The 26,401-nt window shown below is 65.7% G+C and overlaps 1 protein-coding gene across 1 annotated transcript in view; it reads left to right on the top strand.

The window, feature by feature from the left end:
• Positions 1-26,401, top strand: part of LOC140399416 (synaptonemal complex central element protein 1-like) — a 251,149-nt gene that overhangs the window by 54,974 nt on the left and 169,774 nt on the right. Inside the window, exon 7 of the mRNA XM_072488994.1 lies at positions 1,772-1,889. Within this exon, the coding sequence (XP_072345095.1) occupies positions 1,772-1,889 (118 nt within the window). The remainder of the gene's footprint in view (positions 1-1,771; positions 1,890-26,401) is intronic.

Below are 26,401 nucleotides of genomic sequence, written 5' to 3'. Positions count from 1 at the left end.
TTTTATAAATGACTTGGATGAGGAAGTGGAAGGGTGGGTTAGTAAGTTTGTCGATGACACAAAGGTTGGTGGAGTTGTAGATAGTGTTGAGGGTTGTTGCAGATTACAACAGGACATTGACAGGATGCAGAGCTGGGCTGGGAAGTGGCAGATGGAGTTCAATATCGATAAATGTGAAGTGATTCATTTTGGAAGGTCGAATGTGAATGCTGAATACAGGGTTAAAGGCAGGATTCTTGGAAGTGTGGAGGAACAGAGGGATCTTGGGGTCCACGTACATAGATCCCTCAAAGTTGCCACCCAGGTTGATAGGGTTGTTAAGAAGACGTATGGTGTGTTGGCTTTCATTAACAGGGGGATTGAGTTTAAGAGCCGCGAGGTTTTGCTGCAGCTTTATAAAACTCTATTTAGACCACACTTGGAATATTGTGCCCAGTTCTGGTTGCCTCATTATGGGAAGGATGTGGATGCTTTGGAGAGGGTGCAGAGGAGATTTCATAGATTATCATTGAATTTACAGTGCAGAAGGAGGCCATTCGGCCCATTGAGTCTGCACTGGCTCTTGGAAAGAACACCCTACCCAAGGTCAACACCTCCACCCTATCCCCATAACCCAGTAACCCCACCCAACACTAAGGGCAATTTTGGACACTAAGGGCAATTTATCATGGCCAATCCACTTAACCTGCACATATTTGGACTGTGGGAGGAAACTGGAGCACCCGAAGGAAACCCACACAGACACGGGGAAGATGTGTAGACTCCGCACAGACAGTGACCCAAGCCGGAATCAAACCTGGGACCCTGGAGCTGTGAAGCAATTGTGCTATCCCCAATGCTACCGCGCTGCCCAGGATGCTGGATGCTGCCTGGAATGGAGGGCAGCATCCAGCTGAAGAAAGGTTGAGGGAGCTCGGGCTTTTCTCACTGGAGCGAAGAAGGCAGAGAGGTGACTTGATAGAGGTGTACAAGGTGATGTGAGGCATGGATAGAGTGGATAGCCAGAGACTTTTCCCCAGGGTGGAAATAGCTGTCACGAGGGGACATAATTTTAAGGTGATTGGAGGAAGGTATGGGGGAGATGTCAGAGTCGGTTCTTTACACAGAGAGTGGTGGGTGTGTGGAATGCACTGCCAGCAGAGGTGGTGGAGTCAGTCATTAGGGACATTTAAGCGACTCTTAGACAGGCACATGGACAGCAGTGAATTGAAGGGGTGTAGGTTAGGTTGGTCTTAGATTTGGATAAATGGTCAGCATAACATCGTGGGTTGAAGGGCCTGTACTGTGCTGTACTGTTCTATGTTCCTCTCCTGCCCCTCGCCTGAATCGGAAAGACCTCGCTCTTTCCCATGTTTAATTTGTACCCTGAAAACCGGCCGAATTCCACCAAAATGTCCACGATACCCCCTATGCTTTCCAGTGTGTCCGATCTATATAACCGCAGGTTATCCACATATAGGGACACCCTATGCTCCCCCCCCACCCTGCCCCCCGCACAATCCCTTCCAGCCCCTAGATGCTCTAAGCGCCATCGCCAGTAGCTCTTATCACCAACATATGCCTCCTTTTTACAAATCCCGTCTGATGCCCCCCATCACCTCCGGTCAAAACTTGTTCAATGCATCTTACTGTGCAAATACTGCATGACCACAGTAACTGGGATTAATAATGACTGGTAGTATGTGAAGGGTGGGAGAGGTGTGAGGGCTAAGGTTCTATGTGCTAATAGCTCTGTCTTTTATCTGTGTGTGTGTGTCTTTCTTTGTAACAGAGCACGTGATGATGGAGAAAATGAGCACCCTGGATAAGGAACTGGACTCTCTACAGCAGAAAGGAGCTGCCTCCATTGTGGCCATCTTCCTACACAGCAAAGAAGCTAAAGTCACCCAGTATGTAGAGCAATGTCAAGCTGGCCAGGGTGCAAAGCTGCACCTCATCATAGTAAGAAGTCTTACAACCCCAGGTTATAGTCCAACGGGTTCATTTGGAATCACTAGCTTTCGGAGCGTAGCTCCTTCATCAGGTGACTCATGTTCCACAAGCTTGTGATTCCAAATAAGCCTTTAACCTGGTGTTGTAAGATGTCTCACTGCATCCACCCCAGTCCAACGCCGGCATCTCCCCATCATCGCACCTCCTCATGACACATTGAAACACCACTTGGCGGGTCAGGGTCACGAGGGCCCGAATTCTCCGACTGGTGGCAGGAGGCGGGAAGAGAGAATCCAGCTGCCAGAGAACGGTGCGCTGCCTAGAAACATCCAGCTGGGGGATTGGACAATCCTGCCCATGATCTCATAGCCATCACTGAGACATGGTTACAAGGAGATCAAACCTGGGAACTTAATTCATAGAATTCCTACAGTGCAGAAGGAGGCCATTCAGCCCATTGAGTCTGCACCGACCCTTCGAACGAGCACTCTACCCATATCCACTCACCCAAGCACCCTTCCCTACCCACCCGTAACCCTTTAATCTAACCTGCACATCCCTGGACACTGAAGGGGCAATCTACCTAACCCGTACACCTTTGGATGTGGGAGGAAACCCATGCAGACACGGGGAGCATGAACAAACTCCACACAGACAGTGACCCAAGCCAAAATTGAACCCAGGTGCCCGGTGCTGTGAGGCAGCAGTGCTAACCACTGTGCCACCGTACCGCCCACTTCACGAATATTCAGGGATTTTTAACCTTTCGGAAAGACAGGAAAGAAGGAAAAGGTGATGGGGGAGCACTGTTTATATGAGAATAAATGAGGACAGTTGTGAGAGACGATCTACACTTAGATTATGTAGAGTCAATTTGGGTGGAGGTAAAAAACAGGAAGGGAAAGAAGACATTGGTAGGCGTAGTGTATAGACGGACCCCTAAACAGTAGCCACAATGTAGGAAAGGGTATAAATCAACAAATAGTAGCAGCTTATAAAAAGAATAGAGCAATAATTATGGCTGACTTTAACCTTCATGTTAATCAAGTTGGAAAGGGTAGCTATGGGAAAGTTCATAGAGTGCATTAGGGATAGTTTCCAAGAGCAATATCATAGAAGTTACAGTGCAGAAGGAGGCCATTCGGCCCATCAAGTCTGCACCGGCCCTTACAAAGAGCACCCTACTCAAGCCCACGTATCTACCCTATCCCCGTAACCCAGTAACCCCCACTTACCCTTTTTGGACACTAAGGGGTAATTTAGCATGGCCAATCCACCTAACCCGCACATCTTTGGACTGTGGGAGGAAACCGGAGCACCCGGAGGAAACCCACGCAGACACAGGGAGAACATGCAGACTCCGAACAGACAGTGACCCAAGCCGGGAATTGAACCTGGGACCCTGGAGCTGTGAAGCAGCAGTGCTAATCACTGTGCTACCGTGCTGCCTCAATATGTCATGGAGCCAACCAGGGGACAGGTTATCTTCGATCTGGTAAAGGGTAATGAGGTTCAATAAATAACCTCAGAGTAAAAGATCCCCTAGGAAGTAGTGATCATAATATGATCAAATTTAATATTCAGTTTGAGAATCCTGGGTTGGAAACAATTGTGTTTAACTTAAAGGGAATTACAATGAAATGAGGAATTAGCTAGAATGGACTAGGAGGATAGATTAGCAGGAAAGACAGTTAACAAGCAGTAGCAGACATTTAAGGAGGCAATTCATGCCTCTCAGCAAAACAATGGGTACGATCTTCCCAAAGGAAGCTCCGTGTTTCCAGGCACACGCAATGCAAAGAAACAGGTGGCTGTTCAACGTGACTCACTTTGAATAAGGGACCAAAACGGGAAGCGGGGCTGAGGCCGCACACTGGCCCGTTTTTTACAGCGGGGAGCTCTGCTCACCGGATCTCCCTGTTTTAGCAAGAGATCGGGACGCTATTTTTAAACAGTGTCCCGATCTCCCAGGCCCACAGAAAAAATCTCCAACCTCCACCCAACTCGAACACATCATGGGAGGTTCCCCTCCGCCCCCCCTCCCCGTGCAACCCCCAATATCCACAGCAGCCAACCCCAGCCCGATTGCGCGCGCACAAAAAATACCAACTTGACACCAACCTGGCACCGTCCCTGCCAGCACCACCTGGGCACCTTGTCAGTGCCAGGTGGCAGCAGCAGTGCCAGGGGAACATCCTGCCCAAAGGGCATGCAGCTGGGGGCCTCCAATCCCCTTGGAGACCCCACAAATGCCGTTCTGTCTGGTTCCCGTTTGTGGGACCCTTCCACAGGCCTCCCTGCACCGAGGGACCCTCCCCAGGCCTCACTGCACCGAAGGTCCTGTCCCCAGACCTCCCTTCACCGAGGAACCTTCCCCCAGGCCTCCTGCACTGAGGGTCCCTTCCCCAGGCCTCCTGCACTGAGGGTCCCTTCCCCAGTCCTCCCTGCACCGAGGGACCCTTCCCCAGGCCTCCCTGCACTGAGAGACCTTTCCCCAGGCCTCCCTGCAACGAGAGACCCTTCCCCAGGCCTCCCTGCGCCGAGGGTCCCTTCCCCAGCCCTCCCTGTACCAAGGGTCCACTCTCCAGGCCTCCTGCACCGAGGGTCCATTCCCCAGGCCTCCCTGCACCGAGGGACCCTTCCCCAGGCCTCCCTGCATCGAAGGTCTCTTCCCCAGGCCTCCCTGCACCGAGAGACCCTTCCCCAGGCCTCCCTGCGCCGAGGGTCCCTTCCCCAGGCCTCCCTGCGCCGAGGGTCACTTCCCCAGGCCCCCCTGCATCAAAGGTCTCTTCCCCAGGCCTCCCTGCACCGAGAGACCCTTCCCCAGGCCTCCCTGCACCGAGGGACCGTTCCCCAGGCCTCTCTGAACCATGGGTCCATTCCCCAGGCTTCCCTGCACCGAGAGACCCTTCCCCAGGCCTCCCTGCACCAAGAGACCCTTCCGCAGGCCTTCCTGCACCGAGGGACCCTTCCCCAGGCCTCCCTGCACCGAGAGACCCTTCCCCAGGCCTCCCTGCACTGAGATACCCTTCCCCAGCCCTCCCTGTACCGAGGGTCCATTCCCCAGGCCTCCCTGCACCGAGGGTCCATTCCCCAGGCCTCCCTGCACTGAGAGACCCTTCCCCAGGCCTCCCTGCACCGAACGACCTTTCCCCAGGCCTTCCTGCACCGAGAGACCCTTCCCCAGGCCTCCCTGCACCGAGGGTCCATTCCCCAGGCCACCCTGCACCGAGGGACCCTTCCCCAGGCCTCCCTGCACCGAGAGACCCTTCCTCAGGCCTCCCTGCACTGAGAGACCCTTCCCCAGGCCTCACTGCACCGAGGGACCCTTCCCCAGTCCTCCCTGCCCAGAGGGACCCTTCCCCAGGCCTCCCTGCACAGAGAGACCCTTCCCCAGGCCTCCCTGTACTGAGGGCCCTTCCCCAGGCCTCCCTGCACTGAGAGGTCCTTCCCCAGGCCTCCCTGCACCGAGGGTCCCTTCCCCAGACCTCCCTGCACCGAGGGTCCCTTCCCCAGACCTCCCTTCACCGAGGAATCTTTCCCCAGGCCTCCTGCACTGAGGGTCCCTTCCCCAGGCCTCCTGCACCGAGGGTCCCTTCCCCAGGCCTCCCTGCACCGAGGGACCCTTCCCCAGGCCTCCCTGCACCGAGAGACCCTTCCCCAGGCCTCCCTGCAACGAGAGACCCTTCCCCAGGCCTCCCTGCGCCGAGGGTCCCTTCCCCAGGCCTCGCTGCGCCGAGGGTCCCTTCCCCAGGCCTCGCTGCGCCGAGGGTCCCTTCCCCAGGCCTCCCGGCACCGAGGGACCCTTCCCCAGGCCTCCCTGCATCGAAGGTCTCTTCCCCAGGCCTCCCTGCACCGAGAGACCCTTCCCCAGGCCTCCCTGCACCGTGGGACCGTTCACCAGGCCTCTCTGCACCGAGGGTCCATTCCCCAGGCCTCCCTGCACCGAGGGACCCTTCCCCAGGCCTCCCTGCACCGAGAGACCCTTCCGCAGGCCTTCCTGCACCGAGGGACCCTTCCCCAGGCCTCCCTGCACCGAGAGACCCTTCCCCAGGCCTCCCTGCACTGAGATATCCTTTCCCGGCTCTCCATGTACCAAGTGTCCATTCCCCAGGCCTCCCTGCACCGAGTGACCCTTCCCCAGGCCTCCCTGCACCGAGTGACCCTTCCCCAGGCCTCACTGCACCGAGAGACCCTTCCCCAGGCCTCCCTGCACCGAGAGACCCTTCCGCAGGCCTTCCTGCACCGAGGGACCCTTCCCCAGCCCTCCCTGTACCAAGGGTCCACTCTCCAGGCCTCCTGCACCGAGGGTCCATTCCCCAGGCCTCCCTGCACCGAGGGACCCTTCCCCAGGCCTCCCTGCATCGAAGGTCTCTTCCCCAGGCCTCCCTGCACCGAGAGACCCTTCCCCAGGCCTCCCTGCACCGAGAGACCCTTCCCCAGGCCTCCCTGCGCCGAGGGTCCCTTCCCCAGGCCTCCCTGCGCCGAGGGTCACTTCCCCAGGCCCCCCTGCATCAAAGGTCTCTTCCCCAGGCCTCCCTGCACCGAGGGACCGTTCCCCAGGCCTCTCTGAACCATGGGTCCATTCCCCAGGCCTCCCTGCACCGGGGGACCCTTCCCCAGGCCTCCCTGCACCGAGAGACCCTTCCCCAGGCCTCCCTGCACCGAGAGACCCTTCCGCAGGCCTCCCTGTACCGAGGGTCCATTCCCCAGGCCTCCCTGCACCGAGGGACCCTTCCCCAGGCCTCCCTGCACCAAGAGACCCTTCCCCAGGCCTCCCTGCACCGAAAGACCTTTCCCCAGGCCTTCCTGCACCGAGAGACCCTTCCCCAGGCCTCCCTGCACTGAGAGACCCTTCCCCAGCTCTCCCTGCACCGAGGGACCCTTCCCCAGGCCTTCCTGCACCGAGGGACCCTTCCCCAGGCCTCCCTGCACCGAGAGACCCTTCCCCAGGCCTCCCTGCACCGAGGGTCCATTCCCCAGGCCTCCCTGCACCGAGGGACCCTTCCCCAGGCCTCCCTGCACCAAGAGACCCTTCCCCAGGCCTCCCTGCACCGAACGACCTTTCCCCAGGCCTTCCTGCACCGAGAGACCCTTCCCCAGGCCTCCCTGCACCGAGGGTCCATTCCCCAGGCCACCCTGCACCGAGGGACCCTTCCCCAGGCCTCCCTGCACCGAGAGACCCTTCCTCAGGCCTCCCTGCACCGAGAGACCCTTCCCCAGGCCTCACTGCACCGAGGGACCCTTCCCCAGGCCTCCCTGCCCAGAGGGACCCTTCCCCAGGCCTCCCTGCATCGAGTGACCCTTCCCCAGGCCTCCCTGCACAGAGAGACCCTTCCCCAGGCCTCCCTGCACCGAGAGACCCTTCCCCAGGCCTCCCTGCACAGAGAGACCCTTCCCCAGGCCTCCCTGCAACGAGAGACCCTTCCCCAGGCCTCCCTGCGCCGAGGGTCCCTTCCCCAGGCCTCGCTGCGCCGAGGGTCCCTTCCCCAGGCCTCCCGGCACCGAGGGACCCTTCCCCAGGCCTCCCTGCATCGAAGGTCTCTTCCCCAGGCCTCCCTGCACCGAGAGACCCTTCCCCAGGCCTCCCTGCACCGAGGGACCGTTCACCAGGCCTCTCTGCACCGAGGGTCCATTCCCCAGGCCTCCCTGCACCGAGGGACCCTTCCCCAGGCCTCCCTGCACCGAGAGACCCTTCCGCAGGCCTCCCTGCACCGAGAGACCCTTCCCCAGGCCTTCCTGCACCGAGAGACCCTTCCCCAGGCCTCCCTGCACTGAGATATCCTTTCGCAGCTCTCCATGTACCAAGTGTCCATTCCCCAGGCCTCCCTGCACCGAGGGTCCCTTCCCCAGGCCTCCCGGCACCGAGGGACCCTTCCCCAGGCCTCCCTGCACCGAGTGACCCTTCCCCAGGCCTCACTGCACCGAGAGACCCTTCCCCAGGCCTCCCTGCACCGAGAGACCCTTCCCCAGGCCAGCCTGCACCGAGAGACCCTTCCCCAGGCCTCCCTGCACCGAGGGACCCTTCCCCAGCCCTCCCTGTACCAAGGGTCCACTCCCCAGGCCTCCTGCACCGAGGGTCCATTCCCCAGGCCTCCCTGCACCGAAGGTCTCTTCCCCAGGCCTCCCTGCACCGAGAGACCCTTCCCCAGGCCTCCCTGCATCGAAGGTCTCTTCCCCAGGCCTCCCTGCACCGAGAGACCCTTCCCCAGGCCTCCCTGCACCGAGGGACCGTTCCCCAGGCCTCTCTGAACCATGGGTCCATTCCCCACGCCTCCCTGCACCGAGGGACCCTTCCCCAGGCCTCCCTGCACCGAGAGACCCTTCCCCAGGGCTCCCTGCACCGAGAGACCCTTCCCCAGGGCTCCCTGCACCGAGAGACCCTTCCGCAGGCCTTCCTGCACCGAGGGACCCTACCCCAGGCCTCCCTGCACCGAGAGACCCTTCCCCAGGCCTCCCTGCACCGAGAGACCCTTCCCCAGGCCTCCCTGCACTGAGATACCCTTCCCCAGCCCTCCCTGTGCCGAGGGTCCATTCCCCAGGCCTCCCTGCACCGAGGGTCCCTTCCCCAGACCTCCCTTCACCGAGGAATCTTTCCCCAGGCCTCCCTGCACTGAGAGACCCTTCCCCAGGCCTCCCTGCAACGAGAGACCCTTCCCCAGGCCTCCCTGCACTGAGAGACCCTTCCCCAGGCCTCCCTGCACCGAGGGACCCTTCCCCAGGCCTCCCTGCATCGAAGGTCTCTTCCCCAGGCCTCCCTGCACCGAGGGACCCTTCCCCAGGCCTCCCTGCACCGAGAGACCCTTCCGCAGGCCTTCCTGCACCGAGAGACCCTTCCCCAGCCCTCCCTGCACTGAGATATCCTTTCCCAGCTCTCCATGTACCGAGTGTCCATTCCCCAGGCCTCCCTGCACCGAGGGTCCATTCCCCAGGCCACCCTGCACCGAGGGACCCTTCCCCAGGCCTCCCTGCACCGAGAGACCCTTCCTCAGGCCTCCCTGCACTGAGAGACCCTTCCCCAGGCCTCACTGCACCGAGGGACCCTTCCCCAGGCCTCCCTGCACAGAGAGACCCTTCCCCAGGCCTCCCTGTACTGAGGGCCCTTCCCCAGGCCTCCCTGCCCAGAGGGACCCTTCCCTAGGCCTCCCTGCACTGAGAGGTCCTTCCCTACGCCTCCCTGCATCGAGTGACCCTTCCCCAGGCGTCCCTGCACAGAGAGACCCTTCCCCAGGCCTCCCTGTACTGAGGGCCCTTCCCCAGGCCTCCCTGCACCGAGGGTCCTTCCCCAGACCTCCCTTCACCGAGGAATCTTTCCCCAGGCCTCCAGCACTGAGGGTCCCTTCCCCAGGCCTCCCTGCACCGAGAGACCCTTCCCCAGGCCTCCCTGCAACGAGAGACCCTTCCCCAGGCCTCCCTGTACTGAGGGCCCTTCCCCAGGCCTCCCTGCACCGAGGGTCCTTCCCCAGACCTCCCTTCACCGAGGAACCTTTCCCCAGGCCTCCAGCACCGAGGGACCCTTCCCCAGGCCTCCCTGCACCGAGAGACCCTTCCCCAGGCCTCCCTGCAACGAGAGACCCTTCCCCAGGACTCCCTGCGCCGAGGGTCCCTTCCCCAGGCCTCCCTGCACCGAGGGACCCTTCCCCAGGCCTCCCTGCATCGAAGGTCTCTTCCCCAGGCCTCCCTGCACCGAGGGACCCTTCCCCAGGCCTCCCTGCACCGAGAGACCCTTCCCCAGGCCTCCCTGCAACGAGAGACCCTTCCCCAGGACTCCCTGCGCCGAGGGTCCCTTCCCCAGGCCTCTCTGCACCGAGGGTCCATTCCCCAGGCCTCCCTGCACCGAGAGACCCTTCCCCAGGCCTCCCTGCACTGAGAGACCCTTCCTCAGGCCTCCCTGCACCGAGGGACCCTTCCCCAGGCCTCCCTGCACTGAGAGACCCTTCCCCAGGCCTCCCTGCTCTGAGAGACCCTTCCTCAGGCCTCCCTGCACCGAGGGTCCCTTCCCCAGGCCTCCCTGCACCGAGAGACCCTTCCTCAGGCCTCCCTGCACTGAGAGACCCTTCCCCAGGCCTCACTGCACCGAGGGACCCTTCCCCAGGCCTCCCTGCACTGAGAGACCCTTCCCCAGGCCTCCCTGCACCGAGAGACCCTTCCCCAGGCCTCCCTGCATCGAGTGACCCTTCCCCAGGCCTCCCTGCACCGAGGGACCCTTCCCCAGACCTCCCTTCACCGAGGAATCTTTCCCCAGGCCTCCTGCACTGAGGGACCCTTCCCCAGGCCTCCTGCACTGAGGGTCCCTTCCCCAGGCCTCCCTGCACCGAGGGTCCCTTCCCCAGGCCTCCCTTCACCGAGGAATCTTTCCCCAGGCCTCCTGCACTGAGGGACCCTTCCCCAGGCCTCCTGCACTGAGGGTCCCTTCCCCAGGCCTCCCTGCACTGAGGGTCCCTTCCCCAGGCCTCCTGCACTGAGGGTCCCTTCCCCAGGCCTCCTGCACCGAGGGTCCCTTCCCCAGGCCTCCCTGCACCGAGGGACCCTTCCCCAGGCCTCCCTGCACCGAGAGACCCTTCCCCAGGCCTCCCTGCAACGAGAGACCCTTCCCCAGGCCTCCCTGCGCCGAGGGTCCCTTCCCCAGGCCTCCCTGCGCCGAGGGTCCCTTCCCCAGGCCTCCCTGCATCGAAGGTCTCTTCCCCAGGCCTCCCTGCACCGAGGGACCGTTCACCAGGCCTCCCTGCATCGAAGGTCTCTTCCCCAGGCCTCCCGGCACCGAGGGACCCTTCCCCAGGCCTCCCTGCACCGAGGGACCGTTCACCAGGCCTCCCTGCATCGAAGGTCTCTTCCCCAGGCCTCCCTGCACCGAGGGACCGTTCACCAAGCCTCTCTGCACCGAGGGTCCATTCCCCAGGCCTCCCTGCACCGAGGGACCCTTCCCCAGGCCTCACTGCACCGAGAGACCCTTCCCCAGGCCTCCCTGCACCGAGAGACCCTTCCCCAGGCCAGCCTGCACCGAGAGACCCTTCCCCAGGCCTCCCTGCACCGAGAGACCCTTCCCCAGGCCTCCCTGCACCGAGAGACCCTTCCCCAGGCCAGCCTGCACCGAGGGACCCTTCCCCAGGCCTCCCTGCACCGAGGGACCCTTCCCCAGGCCTCCCTGCACCGAGGGACCCTTCCCCAGGCCTCCCTGCGCCGAGGGTCCCTTCCCCAGGCCTCCCTGCGCTGAGGGTCCCTTCCCCAGGCCTCCCTGCGCCGAGGGTCACTTCCCCAGGCCCCCCTGCATCAAAGGTCTCTTCCCCAGGCCTCCCTGCACCGAGGGTCCATTCCCCAGGCCTCCCTGCACCGAGGGTCCATTCCCCAGGCCTCCCTGCACCGAGGGACCCTTCCCCAGGCCTCCCTGCACCGAGAGACCCTTCCCCAGGCCTCCCTGCACTGAGATACCCTTGCCCAGCCCTCCCTGTACCGAGGGTCCATTCCCCAGGCCTCCCTGCACCAAGAGACCCTTCCCCAGGCCTCCCTGCACCGAGGGACCCTTCCCCAGGCCTCCCTGCACCGAAAGACCTTTCCCCAGGCCTTCCTGCACCGAGAGACCCTTCCCCAGGCCTCCCTGCACTGAGAGACCCTTCCCCAGCTCTCCCTGCACCGAGAGACCCTTCCCCAGGCCTCCCTGCACCGAGGGACCCTTCCCCAGGCCTCCCTGCACCAAGAGACCCTTCCCCAGGCCTCCCTGCACCGAAAGACCTTTCCCCAGGCCTTCCTGCACCGAGAGACCCTTCCCCAGGCCTCCCTGCACTGAGAGACCCTTCCCCAGCTCTCCCTGCACCGAGAGACCCTTCCCCAGGCCTCCCTGCACCGAGAGACCCTTCCCCAGGCCTCCCTGTACCGAGGGACCCTTCCCCAGGCCTCCCTGTACCGAGGGTCCATTCCCCAGGCCTCCTGCACCGAGGGACCCTTCCCCAGGCCTCCCTGTACCGAGGGTCCATTCCCCAGGCCTCCTGCACCGAGGGACCCTTCCCCAGGCCTCCCTGCACCGAGAGACCCTTCCGCAGGCCTCCCTGCACCGAGGGACCCTTCCCCAGTCCTCCCTGCACCGAGAGACCCTTCCCCAGGCCTCCCTGCACCGAGAGACCCTTCCGCAGGCCTTCCTGCACCGAGGGACCCTTCCCCAGGCCTCCCTGCACCGAGAGACCCTTCCCCAGGCCTCCCTGCACCGAGAGACCCTTCCCCAGGCCTCCCTGCACCGAGGGACCCTTCCTCAGGCCTCCCTGCACCGAGAGACCCTTCCCCAGGCCTCACTGCACCGAGGGACCCTTCCCCAGGCCTCCCTGCCCAGAGGGACCCTTCCCCAGGCCTCCCTGCATCGAGTGACCCTTCTCCAGGCCTCCCTGCACAGAGAGACCCTTCCCCAGGCCTCCCTGCACCAAGGGTCCTTCCCCAGGCCTCCTGCACTGAGGGTCCCTTCCCCAGGCCTCCTGCACCGAGGGTCCCTTCCCCAGGCCTCCCTGCGCCGAGGGTCCCTTCCCCAGGCCTCGCTGCGCCGAGGGTCCCTTCCCCAGGCCTCCCGGCACCGAGGGTCCCTTCCCCAGGCCTCCCTGCATCAAAGGTCTCTTCCCCAGGCCTCCCTGCACCGAGAGACCCTTCCCCAGGCCTCCCTGCACCAAAAGACCTTTCCCCAGGCCTTCCTGCACCGAGAGACCCTACCCCAGGCCTCCCTGCACCGAGGGACCGTTCACCAGGCCTCTCTGCACCGAGGGTCCATTCCCCAGGCCTCCCTGCACCGAGAGACCCTTCCCCAGGCCTCCCTGCACCGAGAGACCCTTCCGCAGGCCTTCCTGCACCGAGGGACCCTTCCCCAGGCCTCCCTGCACCGAGAGACCCTTCCCCAGGCCTCCCTGCACTGAGATATCCTTTCCCAGCCCTCCCTGCACCGAGAGACCCTTCCCCAGGCCTCCCTGCACCGAGGGACCGTTCACCAGGCCTCTCTGCACCGAGGGTCCATTCCCCAGGCCTCCCTGCACCGAGGGACCCTTCCCCAGGCCTCCCTGCACCGAGAGACCCTTCCGCAGGCCTTCCTGCACCGAAGGACCCTTCCCCAGGCCTCCCTGCACCGAGGGACCCTTCCCCAGCCCTCCCTGCACCGAGGGTCCATTCCCCAGGCCTCCCTGCACCGAGGGACCCTTCCCCAGGCCTCCCTGCATCGAAGGTCTCTTCCCCAGGCCTCCCTGCACCGAGAGACCCTTCCCCAGGCCTCCCTGCACCGAGAGACCCTTCCCCAGGCCTCCCTGCACTGAGATACCCTTCCCCAGCCCTCCCTGTGCCGAGGGTCCATTCCCCAGGCCTCCCTGCACTGAGATACCCTTCCCCAGCCCTCCCTGTGCCGAGGGTCCATTCCCCAGGCCTCCCTGCACTGAGGGTCCTTCCCCAGGCCTCCCTGCACCGAGGGTCCCTTCCCCAGACCTCCCTTCACCGAGGAATCTTTCCCCAGGCCTCCCTGCACTGAGAGACCCTTCCCCAGGCCTCCTGCGCCGAGGGTCCCTTCCCCAGGCCTCCCGGCACCGAGGGACCCTTCCCCAGGCCTCCCTGCATCGAAGGTCTCTTCCCCAGGCCTCCCTGCACCGAGAGACCCTTCCCCAGGCCTCCCTGCACCGTGGGACCGTTCACCAGGCCTCTCTGCACCGAGGGTCCATTCCCCAGGCCTCCCTGCACCGAGGGACCCTTCCCCAGGCCTCCCTGCACCGAGAGACCCTTCCGCAGGCCTTCCTGCACCGAGGGACCCTTCCCCAGGCCTCCCTGCACCGAGAGACCCTTCCCCAGGCCTCCCTGCACTGAGATATCCTTTCCCAGCTCTCCATGTACCAAGTGTCCATTCCCCAGGCCTCCCTGCACCGAGTGACCCTTCCCCAGGCCTCCCTGCACCGAGTGACCCTTCCCCAGGCCTCACTGCACCGAGAGACCCTTCCCCAGGCCTCCCTGCACCGAGAGACCCTTCCGCAGGCCTTCCTGCACCGAGGGACCCTTCCCCAGCCCTCCCTGTACCAAGGGTCCACTCTCCAGGCCTGCACCGAGGGTCCATTCCCCAGGCCTCCCTGCACCGAGGGACCCTTCCCCAGGCCTCCCTGCACCGAGAGACCCTTCCCCAGGCCTCCCTGCACCGAGAGACCCTTCCGCAGGCCTTCCTGCACCGAGGGACCCTTCCCCAGGCCTCCCTGCACCGAGAGACCCTTCCCCAGGCCTCCCTGCACCGAGAGACCCTTCCCCAGGCCTCCCTGCACCGAGGGACCCTTCCTCAGGCCTCCCTGCACCGAGAGACCCTTCCCCAGGCCTCACTGCACCGAGGGACCCTTCCCCAGGCCTCCCTGCCCAGAGGGACCCTTCCCCAGGCCTCCCTGCATCGAGTGACCCTTCTCCAGGCCTCCCTGCACAGAGAGACCCTTCCCCAGGCCTCCCTGCACCAAGGGTCCTTCCCCAGGCCTCCTGCACTGAGGGTCCCTTCCCCAGGCCTCCTGCACCGAGGGTCCCTTCCCCAGGCCTCCCTGCGCCGAGGGTCCCTTCCCCAGGCCTCGCTGCGCCGAGGGTCCCTTCCCCAGGCCTCCCGGCACCGAGGGTCCCTTCCCCAGGCCTCCCTGCATCGAAGGTCTCTTCCCCAGGCCTCCCTGCACCGAGAGACCCTTCCCCAGGCCTCCCTGCACCAAAAGACCTTTCCCCAGGCCTTCCTGCACCGAGAGACCCTTCCCCAGGCCTCCCTGCACCGAGGGACCGTTCACCAGGCCTCTCTGCACCGAGGGTCCATTCCCCAGGCCTCCCTGCACCGAGAGACCCTTCCCCAGGCCTCCCTGCACCGAGAGACCCTTCCGCAGGCCTTCCTGCACCGAGGGACCCTTCCCCAGGCCTCCCTGTACCAAGGGTCCACTCTCCAGGCCTCCTGCACCGAGGGTCCATTCCCCAGGCCTCCCTGCACCGAGGGACCCTTCCCCAGGCCTCCCTGCATCGAAGGTCTCTTCCCCAGGCCTCCCTGCACCGAGAGACCCTTCCCCAGGCCTCCCTGCACCGAGAGACCCTTCCGCAGGCCTTCCTGCACCGAGGGACCCTTCCCCAGGCCTCCCTGCACCGAGAGACCCTTCCCCAGGCCTCCCTGCACCGAGAGACCCTTCCCCAGGCCTCCCTGCACCGAGGGACCCTTCCTCAGGCCTCCCTGCACCGAGAGACCCTTCCCCAGGCCTCACTGCACCGAGGGACCCTTCCCCAGACCTCCCTGCCCAGAGGGACCCTTCCCCAGGCCTCCCTGCATCGAGTGACCCTTCTCCAGGCCTCCCTGCACAGAGAGACCCTTCCCCAGGCCTCCCTGCACCAAGGGTCCTTCTCCAGGCCTCCTGCACCGAGGGTCCCTTCCCCAGGCCTCCCTGCGCCGAGGGTCCCTTCCCCAGGCCTCGCTGCGCCGAGGGTCCCTTCCCCAGGCCTCCCGGCACCGAGGGTCCCTTCCCCAGGCCTCCCTGCATCGAAGGTCTCTTCCCCAGGCCTCCCTGCACCGAGAGACCCTTCCCCAGGCCTCCCTGCACCAAAAGACCTTTCCCCAGGCCTTCCTGCACCGAGAGACCCTTCCCCAGGCCTCCCTGCACCGAGGGACCGTTCACCAGGCCTCGCTGCACCGAGGGTCCATTCCCCAGGCCTCCCTGCACCGAGAGACCCTTCCCCAGGCCTCCCTGCACCGAGAGACCCTTCCGCAGGCCTTCCTGCACCGAGGGACCCTTCCCCAGGCCTCCCTGCACCGAGAGACCCTTCCCCAGGCCTCCCTGCACTGAGATATCCTTTCCCAGCCCTCCCTGCACCGAGAGACCCTTCCCCAGGCCTCCCTGCACCGAGGGACCGTTCACCAGGCCTCTCTGCACCGAGGGTCCATTCCCCAGGCCTCCCTGCACCGAGGGACCCTTCCCCAGGCCTCCCTGCACCGAGAGACCCTTCCGCAGGCCTTCCTGCACCGAAGGACCCTTCCCCAGGCCTCCCTGCACCGAGGGACCCTTCCCCAGCCCTCCCTGCACCGAGGGTCCATTCCCCAGGCCTCCCTGCACCGAGGGACCCTTCCCCAGGCCTCCCTGCATCGAAGGTCTCTTCCCCAGGCCTCCCTGCACCGAGAGACCCTTCCCCAGGCCTCCCTGCACCGAGAGACCCTTCCCCAGGCCTCCCTGCACTGAGATACCCTTCCCCAGCCCTCCCTGTGCCGAGGGTCCATTCCCCAGGCCTCCCTGCACTGAGATACCCTTCCCCAGCCCTCCCTGTGCCGAGGGTCCATTCCCCAGGCCTCCCTGCACTGAGGGTCCTTCCCCAGGCCTCCCTGCACCGAGGGTCCCTTCCCCAGACCTCCCTTCACCGAGGAATCTTTCCCCAGGCCTCCCTGCACTGAGAGACCCTTCCCCAGGCCTCCTGCACCGAGGGTCCCTTCCCCAGGCCTCCCTGCACCGAGGGACCCTTCCCCAGGCCTCCCTGCACCGAGAGACCCTTCCCCAGGCCTCCCTGCAACGAGAGACCCTTCCCCAGGCCTCCCTGCGCCGAGGGTCCCTTCCCCAGGCCTCGCTGCGCCGAGGGTCCCTTCCCCAGGCCTCCCGGCACCGAGGGACCCTTCCCCAGGCCTCCCTGCATCGAAGGTCTCTTCCCCAGGCCTCCCTGCACCGAGAGACCCTTCCCCAGGCCTCCCTGCACCGTGGGACCGTTCACCATTCCTCTCTGCACCGAGGGTCCATTCCCCAGGCCTCCCTGCACCGAGGGACCCTTCCCCAGGCCTCCCTGCACCGAGAGACCCTTCCGCAGGCCTTCCTGCACCGAGGGACCCTTCCCCAGGCCTCCCTGCACCGAGAGACCCTTCCCCAGGCCTCCCTGCACTGAGATATCCTTTCCCAGCTCTCCATGTACCAAGTGTCCATTCCCCAGGCCTCCCTGCACCGAGAGACCCTTCCGCAGGCCTTCCTGCACCGAGGGACCCTTCCCCAGCCCTCCCTGTACCAAGGGTCCACTCTCCAGGCCTCCTGCACCGAGGGTCCATTCCCCAGGCCTCCCTGCACCGAGGGACCCTTCCCCAGGCCTCCCTGCATCGAAGGTCTCTTCCCCAGGCCTCCCTGCACCGAGAGACCCTTCCCCAGGCCTCCCTGCACCGAGAGACCCTTCCCCAGGCCTCCCTGCGCCGAGGGTCCCTTCACCAGGCCTCCCTGCGCCGAGGGTCACTTCCCCAGGCCCCCCTGCATCAAAGGTCTCTTCCCCAGGCCTCCCTGCACCGAGGGACCGTTCCCCAGGCCTCTCTGAACCATGGGTCCATTCCCCAGGCCTCCCTGCACCGGGGGACCCTTCCCCAGGCCTCCCTGCACCGAGAGACCCTTCCCCAGGCCTCCCTGCACCGAGAGACCCTTCCGCAGGCCTCACTGTACCGAGGGTCCATTCCCCAGGCCTCCCTGCACCGAGGGACCCTTCCCCAGGCCTCCCTGCACCAAGAGACCCTTCCCCAGGCCTCCCTGCACCGAAAGACCTTTCCCCAGGCCTTCCTGCACCGAGAGACCCTTCCCCAGGCCTCCCTGCACTGAGAGACCCTTCCCCAGCTCTCCCTGCACCGAGGGACCCTTCCCCAGGCCTTCCTGCACCGAGGGACCCTTCCCCAGGCCTCCCTGCACCGAGAGACCCTTCCCCAGGCCTCCCTGCACCGAGGGTCCATTCCCCAGGCCTCCCTGCACCGAGGGACCCTTCCCCAGGCCTCCCTGCACCAAGAGACCCTTCCCCAGGCCTCCCTGCACCGAACGACCTTTCCCCAGGCCTTCCTGCACCGAGAGACCCTTCCCCAGGCCTCCCTGCACCGAGGGTCCATTCCCCAGGCCACCCTGCACCGAGGGACCCTTCCCCAGGCCTCACTGCACCGAGAGACCCTTCCCCAGGCCTCCCTGCACCGAGAGACCCTTCCCCAGGCCAGCCTGCACCGAGATACCCTTCCCCAGGCCTCCCTGCACCGAGAGACCCTTCCCCAGGCCTCCCTGCACCGAGAGACCCTTCCCCAGGCCAGCCTGCACCGAGGGACCCTTCCCCAGGCCTCCCTGCGCCGAGGGTCCCTTCCCCAGGCCTCCCTGCGCCGAGGGTCACTTCCCCAGGCCCCCCTGCATCAAAGGTCTCTTCCCCAGGCCTCCCTGCACCGAGGGTCCATTCCCCAGGCCTCCCTGCACCGAGGGTCCATTCCCCAGGCCTCCCTGCACCGAGGGACCCTTCCCCAGGCCTCCCTGCACCGAGAGACCCTTCCCCAGGCCTCCCTGCACTGGGATACCCTTGCCCAGCCCTCCCTGTACCGAGGGTCCATTCCCCAGGCCTCCCTGCACCAAGAGACCCTTCCCCAGGCCTCCCTGCACCGAGGGACCCTTCCCCAGGCCTCCCTGCACCGAAAGACCTTTCCCCAGGCCTTCCTGCACCGAGAGACCCTTCCCCAGGCCTCCCTGCACTGAGAGACCCTTCCCCAGCTCTCCCTGCACCGAGAGACCCTTCCCCAGGCCTCCCTGCACCGAGGGACCCTTCCCCAGGCCTCCCTGCACCAAGAGACCCTTCCCCAGGCCTCCCTGCACCGAAAGACCTTTCCCCAGGCCTTCCTGCACCGAGAGACCCTTCCCCAGGCCTCCCTGCACTGAGAGACCCTTCCCCAGCTCTCCCTGCACCGAGAGACCCTTCCCCAGGCCTCCCTGCACCGAGGGACCCTTCCCCAGGCCTCCCTGCACCGAGAGACCCTTCCCCAGGCCTCCCTGCACCGAGAGACCCTTCCCCAGGCCTCCCTGCACCGAGGGACCCTTCCCCAGGCCTCACTGCACCGAGGGACCCTTCCCCAGGCCTCCCTGCATCGAGTGACCCTTCTCCAGGCCTCCCTGCACAGAGAGACCCTTCCCCAGGCCTCCCTGCACCAAGGGTCCTTCCCCAGGCCTCCTGCACTGAGGGTCCCTTCCCCAGGCCTCGCTGCGCCGAGGGTCCCTTCCCCAGGCCTCCCGGCACCGAGGGTCCCTTCTCCAGGCCTCCCTGCATCGAAGGTCTCTTCCCCAGGCCTTCCTGCACCGAGAGACCCTTCCCCAGGCCTCCCTGCACCGAGGGACCGTTCACCAGGCCTCTCTGCACCGAGGGTCCATTCCCCAGGCCTCCCTGCACCGAGGGACCCTTCCCCAGGCCTCCCTGCACCGAGAGACCCTTCCGCAGGCCTTCCTGCACCGAGGGACCCTTCCCCAGGCCTCCCTGCACCGAGGGACCCTTCCCCAGCCCTCCCTGTACCAAGGGTCCACTCCCCAGGCCTCCTGCACCGAGGGTCCATTCCCCAGGCCTCCCTGCACCGAGGGACCCTTCCCCAGGCCTCCCTGCATCGAAGGTCTCTTCCCCAGGCCTCCCTGCACCGAGAGACCCTTCCCCAGGCCTCCCTGCACCGAGGGACCCTTCCCCAGGCCTCCCTGCACCGAGGGACCCTTCCCCAGGCCTCCCTGCACTGAGATACCCTTCCCCAGCCCTCCCTGTGCCGAGGGTCCATTCCCCAGGCCTCCCTGCACCGAGGGACCCTTCCCCAGGCCACCCTGCACTGAGATACCCTTCCCCAGCCCTCCCTGTGCCGAGGGTCCATTCCCCAGGCCTCCCTGCACCGAGGGACCCTTCCCCAGGCCTCCCTGCACCAAGGGTCCTTCCCCAGGCCTCCCTGCACCGAGGGTCCCTTCCCCAGACCTCCCTTCACCGAGGAATCTTTCCCCAGGCCTCCCTGCACTGAGAGACCCTTCCCCAGGCCTCCCTGCAACGAGAGACCCTTCCCCAGGCCTCCCTGCGCCGAGGGTCCCTTCCCCAGGCCTCCCTGCACCGAGAGACCCTTCCCCAGGCCTCCCTGCGCCGAGGGTCCCTTCCCCAGGCCTCCCTGCGCCGAGGGTCCCTTCCCCAGGCCTCCCTGCGCCGAGGGTCCCTTCCCCAGGCCTCCCGGCACCGAGGGACCCTTCCCCAGGCCTCCCTGCATCGAAGGTCTCTTCCCCAGGCCTCCCTGCACCGAGAGACCCTTCCTCAGGCCTCCCTGCACCGAGGGACCGTTCACCAGGCCTCTCTGCACCGAGGGTCCATTCCCCAGGCCTCCCTGCACCGAGGGACCCTTCCCCAGGCCTCCCTGCACCGAGAGACCCTTCCCCAGGCCTCCCTGCACTGAGATATCCTTTCCCAGCTCTCCATGTACCGAGTGTCCATTCCCCAGGCCTCCCTGCACCGAGTGACCCTTCCCCAGGCCTCACTGCACCGAGAGACCCTTCCCCAGCCCTCCCTGCACCGAGTGACCCTTCCCCAGGCCTCCCTGCACCGAGAGACCCTTCCCCAGGCCTCCCTGCACCGAGAGAGCCTTCCCCAGGCCAGCCTGCACCGAGAGACCCTTCCCCAGCCCTCCCTGCACCGAGGGTCCATTCCCCAGGCCTCCCTGCACCGAGGGACCCTTCCCCAGGCCTCCCTGCATCGAAGGTCTCTTCCCCAGGCCTCCCTGCACCGAGAGACCCTTCCCCAGGCCTCCCTGCACCGAGGGACCGTTCCCCAGGCCTCCCTGCACCGAGAGACCCTTCCCCAGGCCTCCCTGCACCGAGAGACCCTTCCCCAGGCCTCCCTGCACCGAGAGACCCTTCCGCAGGCCTTCCTGCACCGAGGGACCCTTCCCCAGGCCTCCCTGCACCGAGAGACCCTTCCCCAGGCCTCCCTGTGCCGAGAGACCCTTCCCCAGGCCTCCCTGCACCGAGGGTCCATTCCCCAGGCCTCCCTGTGCCGAGGGACCCTTCCCCAGGCCTCCCTGCACCGAGAGACCCTTCGCCAGGCCTCCCTGCACCAAAAGACCTTTCCCCAGGCCTCCCTGCACTGAGAGACCCTTCCCCAGCTCTCCCTGCACCGAGGGACCCTTCCCCAGGCCTCCCTGCACCGAGAGACCCTTACCCAGGCCTCCCTGCACCGAGAGACCCTTCCGCAGGCCTTCCTGCACCGAGGGACCCTTCCCCAGGCCTCCCTGCACTGAGATACCCTTCCCCAGCCCTCCCTGCACCGAGGGACCCTTCCCCAGGCCTCCCTGCACCGAGGGACCCTTCCCCAGGCCTCCCTGCATCGAAGGTCTCTTCCCCAGGCCTCCCTGCACCGAGAGACCCTTCCGCAGGCCTTCCTGCACCGAGGGACCCTTCCCCAGGCCTCCCTGCACCAAAAGACCTTTCCCCAGGCCTCCCTGCACTGAGAGACCCTTCCCCAGCTCTCCCTGCACCGAGGGACCCTTCCCCAGGCCTCCCTGCACCGAGAGACCCTTACCCAGGCCTCCCTGCACCGAGAGACCCTTCCGCAGGCCTTCCTGCACCGAGGGACCCTTCCCCAGGCCTCCCTGCACTGAGATACCCTTCCCCAGCCCTCCCTGCACCGAGGGACCCTTCCCCAGGCCTCCCTGCACCGAGGGACCCTTCCCCAGGCCTCCCTGCATCGAAGGTCTCTTCCCCAGGCCTCCCTGCACCGAGAGACCCTTCCGCAGGCCTTCCTGCACCGAGGGACCCTTCCCCAGGCCTCCCTGCATCGAAGGTCTCTTCCCCAGGCCTCCCTGCACCGAGAGACCCTTCCCCAGGCCTCCCTGCACCGAGAGACCCTTCCGCAGGCCTTCCTGCACCGAGAGACCCTTCCCCAGGCCTCCCTGCACCGAGGGACCGTTCACCAGGCCTCTCTGCACCGAGGGTCCATTCCCCAGGCCTCCCTGCACCGAGGGACCCTTCCCCAGGCCTCCCTGCACCGAGAGACCCTTCCGCAGGCCTTCCTGCACCGAGGGACCCTTCCCCAGGCCTCCCTGCACCGAGAGACCCTTCCCCAGGCCTCCCTGCACTGAGATATCCTTTCCCAGCTCTCCATGTACCAAGTGTCCATTCCCCAGGCCTCCCTGCACCGAGTGACCCTTCCCCAGGCCTCACTGCACCGAGAGACCCTTCCCCAGGCCAGCCTGCACCGAGAGACCCTTCCCCAGGCCTCCCTGCACCGAGGGACCCTTCCCCAGCCCTCCCTGTACCAAGGGTCCATTCCCCAGGCCTCCCTGCACCGAGTGACCCTTCCCCAGGCCTCACTGCACCGAGAGACCCTTCCCCAGGCCTCCTGCACCGAGGGACCCTTCCCCAGGCCTCCCTGCATCGAAGGTCTCTTCCCCAGGCCTCCCTGCACCGAGAGACCCTTCCCCAGGCCTCCCTGCACCGAGAGACCCTTCCCCAGGGCTTCCTGCACCGAGGGACCCTTCCCCAGGCCTCCCTGCACCGAGAGACCCTTCCCCAGGCCTCCCTGCACCGAGAGACCCTTCCCCAGGGCTCCCTGCACTGAGATACCCTACCCCAGCCATCCCTGTGCCGAGGGTCCATTCCCCAGGCCTCCCTGCACCGAGGGACCCTTCCCCAGGCCTCCCTGCACCAAAAGACCTTTCCCCAGGCCTTCCTGCACCGAGAGACCCTTCCCCAGGCCTCCCTGCACCGAGGGACCGTTCACCAGGCCTCTCTGCACCGAGGGTCCATTCCCCAGGCCTCCCTGCACCGAGAGACCCTTCCCCAGGCCTCCCTGCACCGAGAGACCCTTCCGCAGGCCTTCCTGCACCGAGGGACCCTTCCCCAGGCCTCCCTGCACCGAGAGACCCTTCCCCAGGCCTCCCTGCACTGAGATATCCTTTCCCAGCCCTCCCTGCACCGAGAGACCCTTCCCCAGGCCTCCCTGCACCGAGGGACCGTTCACCAGGCCTCTCTGCACCGAGGGTCCATTCCCCAGGCCTCCCTGCACCGAGGGACCCTTCCCCAGGCCTCCCTGCACCGAGAGACCCTTCCGCAGGCCTTCCTGCACCGAAGGACCCTTCCCCAGGCCTCCCTGCACCGAGGGACCCTTCCCCAGCCCTCCCTGCACCGAGGGTCCATTCCCCAGGCCTCCCTGCACCGAGGGACCCTTCCCCAGGCCTCCCTGCATCGAAGGTCTCTTCCCCAGGCCTCCCTGCACCGAGAGACCCTTCCCCAGGCCTCCCTGCACCGAGAGACCCTTCCCCAGGCCTCCCTGCACTGAGATACCCTTCCCCAGCCCTCCCTGTGCCGAGGGTCCATTCCCCAGGCCTCCCTGCACTGAGATACCCTTCCCCAGCCCTCCCTGTGCCGAGGGTCCATTCCCCAGGCCTCCCTGCACTGAGGGTCCTTCCCCAGGCCTCCCTGCACCGAGGGTCCCTTCCCCAGACCTCCCTTCACCGAGGAATCTTTCCCCAGGCCTCCCTGCACTGAGAGACCCTTCCCCAGGCCTCCTGCACCGAGGGTCCCTTCCCCAGGCCTCCCTGCACCGAGGGACCCTTCCCCAGGCCTCCCTGCACCGAGAGACCCTTCCCCAGGCCTCCCTGCAACGAGAGACCCTTCCCCAGGCCTCCCTGCGCCGAGGGTCCCTTCCCCAGGCCTCGCTGCGCCGAGGGTCCCTTCCCCAGGCCTCCCGGCACCGAGGGACCCTTCCCCAGGCCTCCCTGCATCGAAGGTCTCTTCCCCAGGCCTCCCTGCACCGAGAGACCCTTCCCCAGGCCTCCCTGCACCGTGGGACCGTTCACCATTCCTCTCTGCACCGAGGGTCCATTCCCCAGGCCTCCCTGCACCGAGGGACCCTTCCCCAGGCCTCCCTGCACCGAGAGACCCTTCCGCAGGCCTTCCTGCACCGAGGGACCCTTCCCCAGGCCTCCCTGCACCGAGAGACCCTTCCCCAGGCCTCCCTGCACTGAGATATCCTTTCCCAGCTCTCCATGTACCAAGTGTCCATTCCCCAGGCCTCCCTGCACCGAGTGACCCTTCCCCAGGCCTCCCTGCACCGAGTGACCCTTCCCCAGGCCTCACTGCACCGAGAGACCCTTCCCCAGGCCTCCCTGCACCGAGAGACCCTTCCGCAGGCCTTCCTGCACCGAGGGACCCTTCCCCAGCCCTCCCTGTACCAAGGGTCCACTCTCCAGGCCTCCTGCACCGAGGGTCCATTCCCCAGGCCTCCCTGCACCGAGGGACCCTTCCCCAGGCCTCCCTGCATCGAAGGTCTCTTCCCCAGGCCTCCCTGCACCGAGAGACCCTTCCCCAGGCCTCCCTGCACCGAGAGACCCTTCCCCAGGCCTCCCTGCGCCGAGGGTCCCTTCCCCAGGCCTCCCTGCGCCGAGGGTCACTTCCCCAGGCCCCCCTGCATCAAAGGTCTCTTCCCCAGGCCTCCCTGCACCGAGGGACCGTTCCCCAGGCCTCTCTGAACCATGGGTCCATTCCCCAGGCCTCCCTGCACCGGGGGACCCTTCCCCAGGCCTCCCTGCACCGAGAGACCCTTCCCCAGGCCTCCCTGCACCGAGAGACCCTTCCGCAGGCCTCACTGTACCGAGGGTCCATTCCCCAGGCCTCCCTGCACCGAGGGACCCTTCCCCAGGCCTCCCTGCACCAAGAGACCCTTCCCCAGGCCTCCCTGCACCGAAAGACCTTTCCCCAGGCCTTCCTGCACCGAGAGACCCTTCCCCAGGCCTCCCTGCACTGAGAGACCCTTCCCCAGCTCTCCCTGCACCGAGGGACCCTTCCCCAGGCCTTCCTGCACCGAGGGACCCTTCCCCAGGCCTCCCTGCACCGAGAGACCCTTCCCCAGGCCTCCCTGCACCGAGGGTCCATTCCCCAGGCCTCCCTGCACCGAGGGACCCTTCCCCAGGCCTCCCTGCACCAAGAGACCCTTCCCCAGGCCTCCCTGCACCGAACGACCTTTCCCCAGGCCTTCCTGCACCGAGAGACCCTTCCCCAGGCCTCCCTGCACCGAGGGTCCATTCCCCAGGCCACCCTGCACCGAGGGACCCTTCCCCAGGCCTCACTGCACCGAGAGACCCTTCCCCAGGCCTCCCTGCACCGAGAGACCCTTCCCCAGGCCAGCCTGCACCGAGATACCCTTCCCCAGGCCTCCCTGCACCGAGAGACCCTTCCCCAGGCCTCCCTGCACCGAGAGACCCTTCCCCAGGCCAGCCTGCACCGAGGGACCCTTCCCCAGGCCTCCCTGCGCCGAGGGTCCCTTCCCCAGGCCTCCCTGCGCCGAGGGTCACTTCCCCAGGCCCCCCTGCATCAAAGGTCTCTTCCCCAGGCCTCCCTGCACCGAGGGTCCATTCCCCAGGCCTCCCTGCACCGAGGGTCCATTCCCCAGGCCTCCCTGCACCGAGGGACCCTTCCCCAGGCCTCCCTGCACCGAGAGACCCTTCCCCAGGCCTCCCTGCACTGAGATACCCTTGCCCAGCCCTCCCTGTACCGAGGGTCCATTCCCCAGGCCTCCCTGCACCAAGAGACCCTTCCCCAGGCCTCCCTGCACCGAGGGACCCTTCCCCAGGCCTCCCTGCACCGAAAGACCTTTCCCCAGGCCTTCCTGCACCGAGAGACCCTTCCCCAGGCCTCCCTGCACTGAGAGACCCTTCCCCAGCTCTCCCTGCACCGAGAGACCCTTCCCCAGGCCTCCCTGCACCGAGGGACCCTTCCCCAGGCCTCCCTGCACCAAGAGACCCTTCCCCAGGCCTCCCTGCACCGAAAGACCTTTCCCCAGGCCTTCCTGCACCGAGAGACCCTTCCCCAGGCCTCCCTGCACTGAGAGACCCTTCCCCAGCTCTCCCTGCACCGAGAGACCCTTCCCCAGGCCTCCCTGCACCGAGGGACCCTTCCCCAGGCCTCCCTGCACCGAGAGACCCTTCCCCAGGCCTCCCTGCACCGAGAGACCCTTCCCCAGGCCTCCCTGCACCGAGGGACCCTTCCCCAGGCCTCACTGCACCGAGGGACCCTTCCCCAGGCCTCCCTGCATCGAGTGACCCTTCTCCAGGCCTCCCTGCACAGAGAGACCCTTCCCCAGGCCTCCCTGCACCAAGGGTCCTTCCCCAGGCCTCCTGCACTGAGGGTCCCTTCCCCAGGCCTCGCTGCGCCGAGGGTCCCTTCCCCAGGCCTCCCGGCACCGAGGGTCCCTTCCCCAGGCCTCCCTGCATCGAAGGTCTCTTCCCCAGGCCTTCCTGCACCGAGAGACCCTTCCCCAGGCCTCCCTGCACCGAGGGACCGTTCACCAGGCCTCTCTGCACCGAGGGTCCATTCCCCAGGCCTCCCTGCACCGAGGGACCCTTCCCCAGGCCTCCCTGCACCGAGAGACCCTTCCGCAGGCCTTCCTGCACCGAGGGACCCTTCCCCAGGCCTCCCTGCACCGAGGGACCCTTCCCCAGCCCTCCCTGTACCAAGGGTCCACTCCCCAGGCCTCCTGCACCGAGGGTCCATTCCCCAGGCCTCCCTGCACCGAGGGACCCTTCCCCAGGCCTCCCTGCATCGAAGGTCTCTTCCCCAGGCCTCCCTGCACCGAGAGACCCTTCCCCAGGCCTCCCTGCACCGAGGGACCCTTCCCCAGGCCTCCCTGCACCGAGGGACCCTTCCCCAGGCCTCCCTGCACTGAGATACCCTTCCCCAGCCCTCCCTGTGCCGAGGGTCCATTCCCCAGG

This window comes from Scyliorhinus torazame, chromosome 22, assembly GCF_047496885.1.
Source record: "Scyliorhinus torazame isolate Kashiwa2021f chromosome 22, sScyTor2.1, whole genome shotgun sequence".
NCBI lineage: Eukaryota > Metazoa > Chordata > Chondrichthyes > Carcharhiniformes > Scyliorhinidae > Scyliorhinus > Scyliorhinus torazame.
The sequence above is the reverse complement of the archived record's forward strand: the minus strand, read 5'-3'. Positions and strand labels throughout refer to the sequence as shown.